Source organism: Kogia breviceps, chromosome 8 (genome assembly GCF_026419965.1).
Source record: "Kogia breviceps isolate mKogBre1 chromosome 8, mKogBre1 haplotype 1, whole genome shotgun sequence".
NCBI classification, from domain to species: Eukaryota; Metazoa; Chordata; class Mammalia; order Artiodactyla; family Physeteridae; genus Kogia; species Kogia breviceps.
Genome location: NC_081317.1, coordinates 72,741,755 through 72,758,600, shown reverse-complemented (window position 1 = coordinate 72,758,600; position 16,846 = coordinate 72,741,755). Strand labels below are relative to the sequence as shown.

The 16,846-nt window shown below is 39.8% G+C and overlaps 1 protein-coding gene across 4 annotated transcripts in view; it reads right to left on the bottom strand.

Moving 5' to 3' along the window:
• Nucleotides 1–201: 201 nt before the first annotated feature.
• Nucleotides 202–16,846, bottom strand: part of FXN (frataxin) — a 35,664-nt gene continuing 19,019 nt past the window's right edge. For 2 of the 4 annotated variants that reach the window (XM_059072747.2, XM_059072746.2), the window contains exon 5: nt 14,013–15,561. In XM_059072747.2, the coding sequence (XP_058928730.1) occupies nt 15,399–15,561 (163 nt within the window). In that variant the 3' untranslated portion in view covers nt 14,013–15,398. Of the gene's footprint in view, nt 490–14,012; nt 15,562–16,251; nt 16,442–16,846 lie in introns of those variants that run through there. The other 2 variants (XR_010841597.1, XM_067039565.1) reach the window with 2 other exon arrangements.

Sequence of the window (16,846 nt, the reverse complement as noted above, 5' to 3'; positions counted from 1 at the left end):
GCTCTAGGGACTTCCCTGGTGGCACAGTGATAAGACTCTGTGCTCCCAATGCAGGGGGCCCGGTTTAGTCTATTAACAAAAAAAGTTATCGAGGATTCCAAAGAGCTTTTGTTTGTGTGTACTGTATCTATCCATTTTTACCATATTTAAATTTTTTTAAAAAAATTTATATATATATTTATTTATTTTTGGCTGCGTTGGGTCTTCGTTGCTGTGCCGCGGGCTTTCTTTAGTTGCCGCGAGCGGGGGCTGCTCTTCGTTGCGGTGCGCGGGCTTCTCATTGCGGTGGCCTCTCCCGTTGCGAAGCACCGGCTCCAGGTGCACAGGCTTGAGTAGCTGTGGCTCTCGGGCTCTAGAGCGCAGGATCAGCAGTTGTAGCACACGGCCTCAGTTGCTCTGCGGCATGTGGGATCTTCCTGGACCAGGGCACGAACCTGTGTTCCCTGCATTGGCAGGCAGATTCTTAACTACTGTGCCACCAGGGAAGCCCTATATTTAAAATTAAAACGGATAAATTTTTATGTACTTATTAATTTAATATTCAAAATATTTATTCATTAATTTAGAAATAACAATAAGCTCATGACCTATTAATGTTAATGACACAGTTTATGATATAACTGTATATTTAGCTGTTTGCATCCATGGGTCCAGCATCTGTGTGTTCAGCCAACTGTGAAAAGAAAATATTCTTCTCTGGGGAATTCCCTGGCAGTCTAGTGGTTAGGATTCTGTGCTTCCACTGCAGGGGGCATGGGTTCAATCCCTGGTGGGAGAACTAAGATGCCTCATACCGCATGACTTGGCAAGAAAAAAAAAAATCCCTCCCCCCCAAATTCCAGAAATTTCTAAGAAACAAAACTTGAATTTACTGGGAGCTGGCAGCTATTTACATAGCATTTACGTTGTATTAGGTATTATAAGTAATGTAGAGATGATTTATAGTACATAGAAGAATGTGCTTAGGTTTTATGCAAACACTCCCACCCACTTTTTTTTTTTTTTTTTTTTGGCAGCATGCAGCTTGCAGGATCTTGGTTCCCCCACCAGGGATTGACTGTTTTTTCTCCGTTGTATATTCTTGCCTCCATTGTCATAGATTAATTGACCATAGGAGCATGGGCTTACTTCTGGACTCTCTATTCTGTTTCATTTATCTATGGGTCTGTTTTTGTGCCAGTACCATACTATTTTGATTACTATAGTTTTATAGTATAGTCTGAAGTCAGGGAGTGTGATACCTCCAGCTTTGTTCTTTTTTCTCAAGATTGCTTTAGCTATTTGGGGTCTTTTGTGGTTGCATATAAATTCTAAGATTTTTTTGTTCTAGTTCTGTGAAAAATGTCATGGGTAGTTTGATAGGGAGTGCATTAAATCTGTAGATTGCTTTGGGTAGTATGTACATTAAAAAAATATTCTTCCAATTTATGAACATGGAACATCTTGCCATTTCTTTGTATCATCTTCAATTTCCCTCATCAGTGTTTTACAGTTTTCAGAGTACAGATCTTTAACCTCCTTGGTTAAGTGTATTCCTAGGTATTTTATTCCTTTCAAAACAATTGTAAATGGGATTGTTTTCTTGAATTCTCCTTCTGACAGTTCATTATTAGTGTATAGAAAAGCTACAGATTTCTGTACATTAATCTTGTATCCTATGGCTTTACTGAAGTTGTTTATTAGTTCTAATAGTTTTTTGGTGGCAACTTTAGGGTTTTTTATATATAGTATCATGTCATTTGCATAGTGACAGTTTTACTTCTTCTCTTGCAATTTGGATGGCTTTTACTTTTTCGTATATGATTACTGTAGCTAGGACTTCCAATACTATGTTAAATAGAAGTGGTGAGAGTGGACATCCTTGTCTTATTCCTGATTTTAGAGGAAATGCTTTCAGCTTTTCACTGCGTAGGATGTTAGCTGTGGGTTTGTCATTAATGGCCTTTATCATGTTGAGATATAGGTTCCCAATACCAACTTTGTTGGGAGTTTTTATCATGAATGGATGTTGAATTTTGTCAAATGCTTTTTCTGCCTTTATTGAGATGATAATGTGATTTTTATCCTTCCTTTTGTTAAAGTGGTATATCACATTGATTGATTTGTGGTTATTGAACCACCCTGCATCCCTGGAAATCTCACTTGATCATGGTATATGATCCTTTTTATGTATTGTTTGCTAATATTGTGTTGAGTATTTTTGCATCTATATTCATCAGAGATATTGGCTTGTACTTTTTTTTTTTTTTTTTTTTTTTGCAGTACGCGGGCCTCTCACTGACGTGGCCTATCCCGTTGCGGAGCACAGGCTCCGGATGCGCAGGCTCAGCGGCTATGGCTCACGGGCCTAGCCACTCTGACATGTGGGATCTTCCCGGACCGGGGCACGAACCCATGTCCCCTGCATCGGCAGGCGGACTCTCAACCACTGAGCTACCAGGGAATCCCTACTTTTTTTTTTTTTTTTTAGTGTCTTTTTCTGGTTTTGGTATCAGGGTAATGGTGACCTTGTAGGATGAATTTGGGAGTGTCCCCTCCTCTTCAATTTTTGGAATGGTTTGAGAAGGATAGGCATTAGCTCTTCTTTATATGTTTGGTAAATTCCTTGTGAAGCCATCAAGTCCTGAACTTTTGTATGCTGGGAATTTTTTTTTTTTTTTTTTTTTTTTTTTACAAATTCAGTTTCACTACTAGTGATCATTTTGTTCAGATTGTCTATTACTTCATGATTTAGTCTTAAAGGCTGTATTTTTTAAAATTTATTTTTTCTTATCTTTGGCTGTGTCGGGTGTTAGTTGCGGCATGAGGGATCTTTCGTTGCAGTGTGTGGGCTCTGTTGTGGTGCATGGGCTTTTCTCTAGCTGTGGTGTGCGGATTTTCTCTCTCTAGTTGTGGCACACAGGCTCCAGGGCGTGTGGACTCTGTAGTTTGCAACACGTGGGCTCTAGTTGAGGCACGTGAGCTCAGTAGTTGTGGCATGTGGGCTTAATTGCCCCACGACATGTGGGATCTTAGTTCCCTGACCAGGGATGGAACCCACATCCCCTGCATTGTAAGGCAGATTCTTTACCACTGGACCACCAGCGAAGTCCCAAAGGCTGTATTTTTCTAAATATTTGTACATTTCTTCTAGATTGTCCAATTTATTGGCATACAACTATTTGTAGTATTCTCTTATGATTTTTTATATCTCTGTGATATCTTGTCTTTTTAAAAATTTCTCCTCTTTAATTTCTTATTTTGTTTATTTGGGTCTTCTGTCGTTTTTTCTTGATAAGCATAGCTAAAGGCTTATCAATTTTGTTTATCTTTTCAAAAACCCAGCTCTTGGTTTCATTGATTTTTAAAAAAATATTATTTATTCATTTATTTTTGGTTGTGTTGGGTCTTCATTGCTGCACACGGGCTTTCTCTAGTTGTGGTGAGCAGGGCCTGCTCTTTGTTGTGGTGCCCGGGCTTCTTATTGTGGTGGCTTCTCATTGCAGATCATGGGCTCTAGGTGCGCGGGCTTTAGTAGGTGTGGCACGTGGGCTCAGTAGTTGTGGCTCGTGGGCTCTGGAGTGCAGGCTCAGTAGTTGTGGGGCATGAGCTTAGTTGCTCCACGTCACGTGGGATCTTTCTGGACCAGGGCTTGAACCCGTGTGCCCTGCATTCGCAGGTGGATTCTTAACCACTGCACCACCAGGGAGGCCCCATTGATCTTTTCTAATGTTTTTTGATCTCTATTTTATTTATTTTCTCTCTGATCTTTATTATTGACTTCTTTCTGCTGACTTTCAGATTTATTTGTTCTTCTCTTTCTAATTCCTTTAGATAGTAGGTTAGGCTGATTTTTGATTTTTCTTGTTTCTTGATGTAGGCCTATATAGCTATAAATGTCCCTCTTAGAACTGCTTTTGCTGCATCCCACAGATTTTGGAAAGCTGTGTTTTTATTTTCATTTGTCTCAAGGTATTTTCAGATTTCCTCTTTAATTTCTTCATTGACTCATTGATTTTTTTTAGGATCATGTTGTTTAGTCTCCATGTGTTTGTGTTTTTCCCACTTTTCTTCCTGTAATTGGTTTCTAGTTTCATACTATTGCGGTCAGAAAAATTTCTTGATATAATTTCTATCCTCTTAAATTTGTTCAGACTTGTTTTGTGACGTAGCATATGATCTATCCTGGAGAATGTTCCTTGTGCATTTGGAAAGAATATATTCTGATGTTTTTTGGAAGATATCTATTAAGTTCAGCTGGTCTAATGAGGCTTTTAAGATTACTGTTTCTTTATTGGTTTTCTGTCTGGGTTATTTGTCCATTGATGTAAAAGGGGTATTAAAATCCCCTACTATTATTGTATTATTGTCAATCTCTTCTATTATGTTTGTTAAGACTTGTTTTATATATTTAGGTGCTCCTATATTAGGTACACATATGTTAACAAGCATTATATCCTCTTCTTGTATGGATCCCTTTATCATTATATAATGCCTTTCTTTGTTACTTGTTATAGACTTTATTTTAAAGTCTATTTTGTCTGATATGAGTATTGCTACCCATACTTTCTTGTTATTTTCATTTGCATGAAATATCTTTTTCCATCCTCTTACTTTCAGTCTCTTGGTGTCTTTAGCTCTGAAGTGAATCTCTTGTAAGCAGCAAATAGATGAGTCATGTTTTTTAATCCAATCAGCCACTCTATGTCTTTTGATTGGAGCATTTAGTCCATTAACATTTAAAGAGATTATTGATAGGTATTTACTTATTGCCATTTTGTTACTTGTTTTCTGATTCTTTTTATAGTTCTTCTCTGTCCTTTAGTTTTTTCCCTTGTGGCTTGATTATTTGCTGCAGTGGTATGCTCTCTAGTTTTTGTATATCTATTGTAGGTTTTTGATTATTTGTTACCATATGCTTTGTATATGTTGACCTATAACTTTGTCTACTTGTTTTAAACTGGTAGTCATTTAAGTTCAAACACATCCCAAAATATCTACCTTTTTTTACTCCCCTCTGCCATATTTTGTGTTTTTGCTGTCATATTTTATTTCTTCATATTATCCTTTCACTGTTTATTGTAGTTATAGTTGATTTTACAATTTTTTTTGTCTTTTAGTCTTTGTAATAGCTTATTTAATTGGTTGATCTACAGACTTTACTGTATATGTGCCTTTACTAGTGAGATTTTTCCTTTCCTATTGACTCTCACTCTTGTTATAGCCTTTTCTTTTCCACTTACAGAAGATCCTTTAACATTTCTTTTAGGATAGGTTTAGTATTGATGAAACCTTTTCATTTTTGCTTGTCTGAGAAGTTCGTTATTTCTCCTTTAATTCTAAATAATTATCTTGCTGCCATACAGCACTTTAAATAAATCATGCCACTCCCTTCTGGCCTGCAAAGTTTCTGCAGACAAATCAGTTAATAGCCTTGTGGGAGTTTCCTTGTATATGAGTCTTTAGTTTTTCTCTTGTTGCCTTTAGAATTTTTCTCTTTATCCTCAACTTTTACCATTTTAATTATATGTTTTGTGTGGATCTCTTTGGGTTCACCTTGTTTGGGACCCTCTGTGCTTCCTGTACATGGATATCTTCTTCAGGTTCAGGAAGTTTTCAGCCATAATTTCATCAAATACATTTTCAATCCTTTTCTCTGGGTCTTCTCCTTCTGTGATTCCTATAATGTGAATGTTGGTATTCTTCATGTTGTCCCAGAGGTCCCTTAAACTATTCTCATTTTTTAAAATTTGTGGGGGTTTTTTTGTTCTGATTGGATTATTTCCATTATTCTGTCTTTCAGATCACTTATACATTCTTCTGTATCACCTAGCCTATCAATTTCTTCTAGTGTGTTTTTCATTTCAGTTATTGTATTCTTCAGTTTTGACTGGTTCTTTTTTTTTTTTTTTTTTTTTTCATTTTCTAGTTCCTTGTTAACGTTCTCACTGTGTTCATCTATTCTTTTCCCTAATACAGTTAGTATTCTTATTACTAATGCTTTGAACTCTTATCTGGTAAATTATTTATTTCTGTTTCATTAGTTGTTCTTTCAGAGATTTTCTCTTGTTCTTTCATTTGAAAAAAATTCCTCTGTCTTCTCATTTTGCCTAATTTCTCTATGAAATCAGGTGAAATAGTTACCTGTTTAGGTCTTGAAGGGATGTTCTTGTGTGGTAGTGTCCCTGTACAGTCTGTGAGTGCCCAGTGGCTTTGGTGGTAGAGCTTGATCTGATGTGAGAATGAGACATGTCTTCCCCACAGAGTGTGCTGGCAACTCTCATATTGGTAGGAAGTGAGGCTGGAGATGGAGGGGCTAGAGCCGGAGCCAGATGTGTGGGGCTTCTACTCTGCTCAGTGGCCAGCACCACCCTATTGGGGGCAGGGGTGTGTCACAAGTTACTGGAGCAAAAGCTCTGAGGGCTGGGTCTGAGCTGGTTCCACTCCCTCTTAATGTGCACTACCCAGTACTGGCACCCTCACTCCAGAAGGGAGCAGTGCTGGAGCAAGTGGGGCTTGAGCAGGCACTTGGCATGGGTAGGGGAGCAGGCTGTGGTGGTCCTAGCCCCAGTCAGTGCCCTGGACCTCTCCTGATTTGCTGCCTCTTTAATGCCAGCAATGTCTCCCCTTGGCTGCTGCCCTCAGGCTAGTGTTGAGCTGTGCTATGGAGCAATAGGGGCTGGAGTGGGTGCTCAGCTCAGGCTGGTGCACATGCTGGGGTGGTCATGGGAAAATGGCCAGAGTCCCTGGTAGTTTCAATCTGCTTCCTCTGCCTTGTGTTGAGAGTGAGCAAATGTGTGTGTGCTCTTCACGAGCAGAGTCCAGGTTTCTTACAGCCCTCCTGTTATTCCCATTGGTATTTAAACCAGCTATGGGGATTTGTCTTCCCTGTATTGGACCCCAGGCCTGGGGCACTCAATATGTGGCTCGGCTACTTGTTTCCTAGGGAGGATCTCCGAGACGGTGTAATCACCCTCCTCCTCTATGTCCCCTTCCAGGGGTGCATGTACTGACCTTATCACTTCTCTTCCCTTCCTACCCAATTCTGTGTGAATCTTTCTTATAGCTCTGGTTGTACAAGAGTCTTTCTGTTGTACAAGAGTCTTTCTGACCATCTTCAGTTTGTTTTCAGTGAGAATGCTCTATATGTAGATGTATTTTTGATGTGTAGGAGGTGAGCTCCATGTCCTCCTAACTCCCCTCCTCGGAAATTTACATTTATAAAGGAAATTTCCATTTGTAGAGCTATCTCCCTCCTCTTTGCCAGGAAGAGGACTCTTAACAGTTCTTACCAATGGAGAGGACAGCAACTTAAATCTGCATAACAAACATTACTAAACAACCCTTGTTTATCATAAGTCTCTTGGTCACTTTCCCATTACTTCCCTAACATGCTCAAAAGCCACCCAAAACCCTTTTGCCTTTGTTTAACCTAAGTTGGTATGTTAAGCCCAAATTCCAACCACCTATTTGAGCTACTCAATACTGAGTACTCAATACCTGTGAATCCATGTGCAATGCACATGTTAATCAACTTCTGTTTGTTTTTCTCCGCTTAATTTGTCTCTTGCCAGTCTAATTTATAGCCCCCCAGCTGAACAATCTAAAATGGGTAGGGACTTCTCTGGTGGCGCAGTGGTTAAGAATCCGCCTGCCAATTCAGGGGACACGGGTTCAAGCCCTGGTCCGGGAGGATCCCACGTGCCGCGGAGCAACTAAGTCTGTGCGCCACAACTTCTGAGCCCACATGCCTGGAGCCCATGCTCCACAACAAAGAGAGGCCACCGCAATGAGAAGCCTGCGCACTGCAACGAAGAGTAGCCCCCTCTCGCTGCAACTAGGGAAAGTCCGTGCACTGCAATGAAGACCCAATGCAGCCAAAATAAATAAATTAAAAAAATAAAATAAAATAAAATGGGTAGAGGAAAAGGATTTTCCCCCTCCTCCACACACTCAATTGACACCCCCCAACCATTTTTCTGTAAAATTTATATTTCTTGTTAACACTTCAGGAGCTGTGTTTACTTGAACTTTACTTGGGCTGTACTGGTAAACACATAATTACAACACATTTATTTGACATTTATGGAGCTCTTATTGTATGCAAGGAACTGTGCTAGATGCTGGAGCTACAGCAGTAAATGGGGGAGATGAAGTTCTGTCCTCTTGGAGTATATAGTCCAGGAGAAGTGAAAAATTCTAGAGCAGCGAATTCCCATTGCCGTCAGTCCTGGGAAGGAGAAACATGAGGTGCTGTGAGATTATGAAACAATCAAGGGTGTCCAGGTCAAGAGGCTGAGTGCAGGAGGGGTCAGCAAGGTTGTGCCAAGAACATTTTTCAGGTTAAATGAATGCCCCAGGCAGAAAAGTGGGTAATAAGGACAAAAATGGATTCAATGCTGGCCAAGTCTCAGAACCATGTGAAACAGCGTAGTGTCTTTAGGGAGCTGGGGATTTGGACTTGTAGCCAAATGTTGAGAGCAAAGGGTGAGAAAAGCTTAACTATACTGTGGTGTCAGTGCAGGGTTAGGTCAGAGAAGTTCACTTTGTATGCTATGATACTTGATCTTGTCTGACCTGGTCCTGCTAAGGTTTTATAGAGGTAAAGATCATATTTATACTTTTGGAAGCTCACTCAGGAGGCAGCATGGGTGATGAGCTAAAAGAAAGGGAGGGAGGTGGAAGCAAGAAAGCTTCTGCAGGGCTTCCCTGGTGGCGCAGTGGTTGAGAGTCCGCCTGCCGATGCAGGGGACGCGGGTTCGTGCCCCGATCTGGGAGGATCCCACGTGCCGCGGAGCGGCTGGGCCCGTGAGCCATGGCCGCTGAGCCTGCGCGTCCGGAGCCTGTGCTCCGCAAGGGAGAGGCCACAACAGTGAGGCCCGCATACCACAAAAAAAAAAAAAAAAAAAAAAAAAAAAAAAAAAAAAAAAAAAAAGAAAGCTTCTGCAATAATACAGGTAAGAAATGATGTAGACCTGAATTGGGGGTGGGTAGGAGGACAGATTTTAGGAATGTTTGGTGAAGCATTTGAGGAGAATTGCTGATAAACTGGCAAAATGAATTCCAGCAGGTTCAGGTGGACATGCTGTGAACAATTTGCATAGCTCTAGATGGCGCCATTTGCATCACATTGTGGTTGTTATATTCATAAATAGTAATGCTGAGAGTTGTGCAGTGCACAGCCTGGGCAGCCTTACACAGCAACCCTGACCCTAAATTCACTTACTTCTATTACTTTTGAACCCTGGAGATTTTAAACTTTTATTTCTCTTCTGGTTTTATTTCATTCACTTTCTTTTGGAAAAATCTCAGCATTGAAGGAAGGGATAGGAAGTTAATGTAATTGGGCAGTGGCACTCTTTTATCTTTCTATATGATTTAACTACTTTTCCACTTAACATGGCAGAAATTGGAGCTAAAAACTTTGGGGTCAAGATATGGCATTACCAATGCTTCCACATATCACAGAAACACAAGTGGAAAGAGAGGCTTGTCTTGCACTAATATTTCTAACTGGATAGAGCCTCAATGGGCTTGACTTATCTTTTTAGAGCAGCAGAAATTCTTTGTGAGCCAATTTTCCTGTTGGGTACAGGTGTTTTCCTCAACAGTTTAAATAAGTCTTCAGTAGACAGCTCAAAAAATCTGTTCTGGTTTATTGGCTTAAACTCTCTGGTTCTGGATTATTATCTCTCTTATATAAGAATAGAAACATTCTATTTTTTTTTTAATTGCTGAAAGTTTGTACCCTTTTACCAATATCACGCCATTTCTTCTACCCCACAGTCCCTGGCAACCACTTTTCTACTGTTTCTATGAGTTGGACTTAAAAAAAAAAAACTTACGGGGCTTCCCTGGCGGCGCAGTGGTTGAGAGTCCGCCTGCCGATGCAGGGGACACGAGTTCGTGCCCCCGTCTGGGAAGATCCCACATGCCGCGGAGCGGCTGGGCCCGTGAGCCATGGCCGCTGAGCCTGCGCGTCCGGAGCCTGTGCTCCGCAATGGGAGGGGCCACAGCAGTGAGAGGCCCGCGTACCACAAAAACAAAACAAAACAAAACAAAAAAACCACTTATGTATTCATTTATTTATTTTTAGATTTCACATATAAGTGATACCATGCAGTATTTGTCTATTTCTGTATGGCTTATTTTACTTAGTGTAATGCCCTCCAGGTTTATCCATATTGTTGAAAATGACAAGATTTTCTTCTTTTCTTAAGGCTGATAAATATTTCATTATATCTATATCTAAGTAAAGATATAGCTATAGATAAGTCTCACATTTTCTTTATCCATTCATCCATCAACAGACCCTGAGGTTGTTTCTGTATCTTGGCTATTGTAAATAATGCTGCAATGAGTATAAAGGGCATATATTTCTTTGAGATAATAGTTTTGTTTCCTTTGGATATATCCCCAAAAGTAGGATTGCTAGATCATTTGGTAATTCTATTTTTATTTTCTTGAGGCACCTCCATACTGTTTTCCATGGTGACTGTACCAATTTACAATCTCACCAGTAGTGTACAAGGAATTCCTTTTCTTGACATACTCACCAGCATTTGCTATCTCTTGTCTTTCTGATGAGAGTCCTTCTAACAGGTGTGATGTGATATCTCATTGTGGTTTTAATATTCATTTTTATGATGATTAGTATGTTGAGCACCTTTTCATGGATCTTGTGGTCATTTTCATACCTTCTTTGGAAAAATGTCTACTTAAGTCCTTTGCCAATTTTTAATTGCATTATTTACTTTTTGCTATTGAGTTGTATGAGTTCCTTATATATTTTGGATATGAACCCCTTATCAGGTAAGTGTTTTGCAAATATTTTCTTCTCCTTTGCTGTGTAGAAGCTTTTTAGTTTGATGTGGTTCCATTTGTTTTTTACTTTTGTTACCTTTTAGTGTCAAATCCAAAAAAATTACCAAGACTAATGTCAAGGAGCTTACTGCCTATGTTTTCTTCTAGGAGTCTTATAGTTTGAGGTCTTAGGTTCAGTTATTTAATCCATTTTGAGTTGGTTTTGTGTGGTGTAAGACTTTCATTCTTTTTTTTTGGTGTATGGTGTACACTTTCATTCTTCTGCATGTGGCTGTCCAGGTTTTGCAATACCATTTATTTAAGAGACTACCCTTTTCCTATTGTATATTCTTGGCTCCTTTGTTGTAAATTAATTGGCCAAATATGTGGTGGTTTATTTCTGGGCTCTCGATTCTGTTCCATTGATCTATGTGTCTCTGTTATGTCAATACCATACTGTTTTGATTGCTTTGTAGTACAGTTTGAAACTAGGAAGTGTTACGCCTCTTGCTTTGTTCTTCTTTCTCAAGATTGCTTTGGCTATTCAGTGTCTTTTGTAGTTCCACACAAATTTTGGGATTGTTTATTCTATTTCTGTGAAAAACGCCATTGGACTTTTTATAGGAATTGCATTGAACCTGTAGGTCACTTTGAGTACTGTAGACATTTTAACAATATTAATTCATCCAATCCATGAACATAAAATACCTTTTCATGTATGTGTATTTTCTTCAATTTCTTTCATCAATGTCTAAAAGTTTTCAGTATACAGATCATTCACCTTCTTGATTCAGTTTATTCCTAAGCATTTTATTTCTTTTGGATGCAATTGTAAATGGGATTGCTTTCTTAATTTCTCTTTCTGATAGTTCATTGTTGGTGTTTAGAAACAACTGATTTTTTCATATTGATTTTGTATCCTGCAGCTTTACTGAAATGGTTTATTAGTTCTAACAGTTTTTTGGAGGAGTCCTTAGGGTTTTGTATCTATAATATCATGCCATCTGCAAATAGTGACAGCTTTACTTCTTCCTTTCTGATTCCGATGGCTTTTCTTTTTTTCTTGCCTAATTGCTCTGGCTAGGACTTCTAATATTATGTTGAATAAAAGTGGAGAGAGTGGGCATCCTTGTCTTGCTCCTGATCTTAGAGGAAAAGCTCTTAGCGTTTCACTCTTGAATATGTTAGCTATGGGCTTGTCATATATGGCCTTTGTTATATTGAGGTATATACCCTCTATACCCAGTTTGTTGAGAGCTGAAACATTTTATCTTAAATAGTACATCCAGAGAAAATGGACCAGGTGAGCTCAGATTGTTTCTGTAGCAAACATGAGGATATAAGTGAGCTCAGTTTTATAAATTCCCAGGGGCCACTAATTGGGATCTTTAAAATGTCATGGTTAATTAAGTCAAGCCAAGGATCTGAAGCCATTTCTTACTCTAATAGTTGTATACACAGAAAGACAGTCATGAAGTCAGTTTTGAACGGCAGGTTAAATTTATATGAAATTTCATACCTGTGCCCCTCCTTCTTTTTCTGGTATGTAGCTGTTTTCATTTGCAAAAGATAAATCCATGCCAAGAATTCAACTGGACATGACCTAAAATTACTTTAGTCTTAGCATGTACCTTGGAGGTATGAAGTCTGCTTTCCTTGGCAACCGTGTATAGCCAATCCACACAGACTTCACATGTATGAACAGGGGTCTTTCTTCAGAAGTAGCAATGAGGTTTATTAGAATATCGAGTCAGGAATAGCTTGAGAAACCTATTTTAAACCTATTATTTAATACACACTGTCAAACATAAGGTTGGCTTATTAGTTTTAGAAGCTATGCAGAAGATGGAGTAAAATACAAGTACTGTAAGGGGCAAGAAAAATTGTTCCAGGGAATCAGAATCCATCACCAAGATAACCAAAATAAGTCTTTTGACTAAGTTTGAGGTTGAGTAGAGGATGTCATAAATCATACTTTGGGGGAAAATCCTAAATCTGAATACGAAATTACGCTGCACATGTGATAGTATTTGTCATGTGTTTGCTTTGCACATGGCGCAGGTGCCACAGGTTAGGTTCTCCATTTTACAGACAAGAAAACTGAGGCTAGTGTCAACAAACAAGTTAAGTGGCAGAGTTTGGATCAAATTTTTAAAACTCTGATTAAAAAAAACCCCAAAAAACTCAGGCTCCCTTTTACATACCCCAGTGCTTTTCTGTATCTTCACAAAGAGGTAAATAAATCATTCTGGATAGTTTTATTTTCTAGTGGCGAAGGGTCTATCCACTCAGGAGGCAAAACATAATAGAAAGCTTTCTAAAATTATGTAATATATTTTCTTGCCCCCTTAACATTATTATGCTAAATAATACTGAACATTTACAGTGTTTTCCTGAGAATTCATCCTTAATACGGGTGATACCAGAGATGAGATGATGCTCCCAGGGTCCGAGGTATGGGGGGCACTGGCCGCTCACCGTGGTGCTTTTCCAGTTTGTCAGAGCATGATTTTTATCCCTCCCCCAGCTGCTGTTGTGTTTGCAGTCTTTTCTCTGCCTTAAATGGGAATCTCCCAGGGTCTTAGAATCTAAATAATTAAACCAGTTAGAATTGTACATAAATAGAAGTAAACAGGCCTGAAAGGCTGCACAAGGAAAAGATTAAGAGCATAGTCCCTAATTTCCATTTTCATGTTACCACAGCCCAATTAAATACTTCTTTAAATTTTATGTTGTGTCCCAGATAGGAGAGCACACCACTTAACTGAGTTCTAGGTAAATGAGGGACAATGAAACTTTCATTAGAAGCAAGAGATACATATACACACACACGATTTATTTTTTTCACTGGTACTGACCTACCCCACTTAAAAATTTCCACTGGACTAAAGAATAATTTATTTTTGAAAAAAGACTATATTTAAAATACTCATTTAGCATTTGTTCATATTGTTCTATTGTTAAGAGTTTCTTTCCACAGTGGAATGTGTTTTTGGTTTTCCTCCTGCAAAAGCTTTTGTTATAGATTTGCATACACTACTCACTAATAAATCTTGCTTTAATAAGGAAGTAGCAGAACAGGAGCCTAACTTTGGGCGAGTTTTAATGTTCCTGAGCCCTGGTTTCTTCATGTGTAAAAGGCAGGTCAGTAACAATTCAAACGAGGTCATATGGTATAGCAGGCTGCCTTAGTCCATCAGGGCTGCTCTAACAGAATACCAGAGACTGGATGGCTTATAAACAGAAATTTATTGCTCATAGCTCTGGAGGCTGGGAAGTCCAAGATCAAGGCCCCAGCAGACTGGGCTTCTGGTGAAGGCCTGCTTCCTGGTTCATAGACAGCTGTCTTCTCGCTGTGTCCTCACATGGTGAAAGGGATGAGGGAGCTCTCTGGGGTCTCTCTTATAAGGGCACTAATCTCATTTATGAGGGCTGTGATTGGGGGTTAGGATCAACACCTTAACATTCAGCCTACAGCCCAGGCTTAGCACAGTAAATGGCACAATAAAAGATGATTATTTGAACTTGAATTCAACTGAAATTCAAGTAGAACAAAACTCAAAACCATATACTTACTCTATAACTTAAAAAAAACTGTTCACTGTCATCTCCTCTACTAGAGGGAATTAAAGCTGGTCTGTTAAGTTGCCCGACAGGACCACTAAATGTCTAAATTGGGAATCGACTGTATTCTATCCAGTTTAACCCTTTCTGTTAACATGGGGAAACAGAGGTCCAGGGAGTTTGAGAAACTTACCCAGAGACAGACAGCTACTTTTGGGCTGGGCCAAGTGTAAGACCGGGGTTCCTTTCATTAACACCAACATCTTTTCATTTACGTGGGCTTTCACAATTTACCAAGCACCTCGTCAGCTCCATGACCTCATTTATTATACTATATCCATGAACATACAGAGGTGGCTTTTGGGAGATTTTTTGCATCCTCAGACCAGTGTTGCAATAGCTTATTCTATACTTACCCTTAAATTTAAAAAATATGTACGTACACACATGTAAATGTGTGTGTACCTATATATGCACATCTCCCTGTGTTAACCCCATGCGGGCCACACCCTGACAGTCACAAAGCACAAACAGAAAATGGTCTTCGGTTTCAGAATTCCGGAGTTGCCACTGATGCTTCAATACTAAAGGGCTTAGAAGTGTTTACACTTTCAAGAGGAGTAGGAATGTTTTAGGCTTCCCTTTAATGAGTCTCATTTTGAGATCGGATGGCAAGGTTGGGCAGCCACTCTTCATGCAGTTTTTGTAGTAAGTCTTTCAGAGAATGAATGGTGAAGCCAATTCATTTCTCCTCCTGGAATTTGTCTTTCTTCTTTTTCTTTGTTGTGAGGTTATATATTAAAGGTATGGGCATACAGACATTATGAAAGATAAGGGCTGTCACGTGAGGGAGGAAATCAGACAGTAAATCCAAAGAAACCTACGGAAATTAAAAATCTGAACTCAGGGGCAGGGCAGGAGGCAACGTGGTCTTTTCACAGAGCCGTTACACATAATGCAACTGTCCTCAAAAGCAGGAATGGAAAAGACTAGCCATTCACCTGCGGAATGAAGCTGGGGTCTTGGCTTTAGAGCTTTCAATGTCTTTAGCATTAGGCTGGGCAGCAAGTGCCTTTTCCAGAGTAGGCCAGAGAAGATAAGTCCAGTTTGGTTTTTAAGGCTTGAGTCAGCTCTGTGGCCAGCAGCTCGTGGAGGGACACACCATCATGGGAGTACACCCAGTTTCTCCCAGTCCAGTCGTAACGCTTGGGGCCACTGCAGGACAAAACACAGTCAGAGTAAGTCCAGGCGAACAGCCCTTCAGAAGGAACTCTCACCAAGAAATTGACTGACTGCAGTGCAGATCTAGAAAGTAATACTTAACGAGCCATGTATATGACTTCTCGTCTTAGGGTCTATTTAATATAACTGAATCACTTTGCTGTACACCTGAAACTAACAAAACATTGTAAATCAACTATACTCCAATTTAAAAAAGAGCAGCTACACAATTATCCTCTGGTACAATTCACAGAACACCTCTCAAGACCTGAAAATATTTCAACCCTATTGATGAGTCTCCGTGTATCACATTCTGATCTTTTGCTTTTCCTAACACATATGATACCTGAAATATCACAACAGTGTCTTTTAGATGATGGCCATTCATGTACCACTGACATGACTTGTCCCTTACCTACATTATTATTATCATTTTAGTACATTCATATCACTGGGCAACCACTGTCTCTATCTAGTTTCAAAACGTTTTCATCACCCAAAGGAAATTCCATATCCATTAAGCAGTTACTCCCTATTCACTCCTCTCCCCAGCCCCTGGCAACCATCTGTATTATTATTTTTAAAAATAGTTTTCTTAATTCAGTTTTAAGTCCATGAAGGTGAGAGTTTGATGGGCTAGTTCATCCATCTCAAGCTCATCTAGTGAACACAAGCCATACGTACACTTCATGCTGGGAACGCTGTGTTTGTGTGGACCCAGGTGTGGCTAGGTTTTGCTGTGTCTTATTATTCCAGACGGACACAGAGCGTGCCCATTAATTCCACCTCCTCTGGGTCGAGTGGGGTGGGGTGCGGGGAACGTGCTGAGGCAGGAGATAGATAGGCCTTAGGGTAAGCACCTGGAGTTCGTTCCCTGTGGACAGAAACTCCAAAATATCAATAGCGGGACAGTTGGGAGAAGAGCTGAGCCCTGCCCAGATAAGAGACAAAAGGCCGCATATCCCTCATTCTCAAAGTCAAGGAGACCTTCCCAACTACACATGCACAGAAAGGCTCCTTGCAAGTCAAAAGGGAGGGGGCGCCACCCCATAGTAAGTGATGTCAACCACCCATAGGCCTCTTCGCTAGGATCCATCTTGGCTAAGAGATGCACACGTACACAGGGGAGGACCCTGAGATATACCAAATGTGGACTCAGAACCAGGCAAAGCAAGATGATCGGTTAAAGGAAACCTGGAAGAAATGCTCCATAAAAGTGATTCAAACTACCATAAGGGCGCGACTCTCTCTGAGCCCGCAAGTGTGTCTATCCACACGT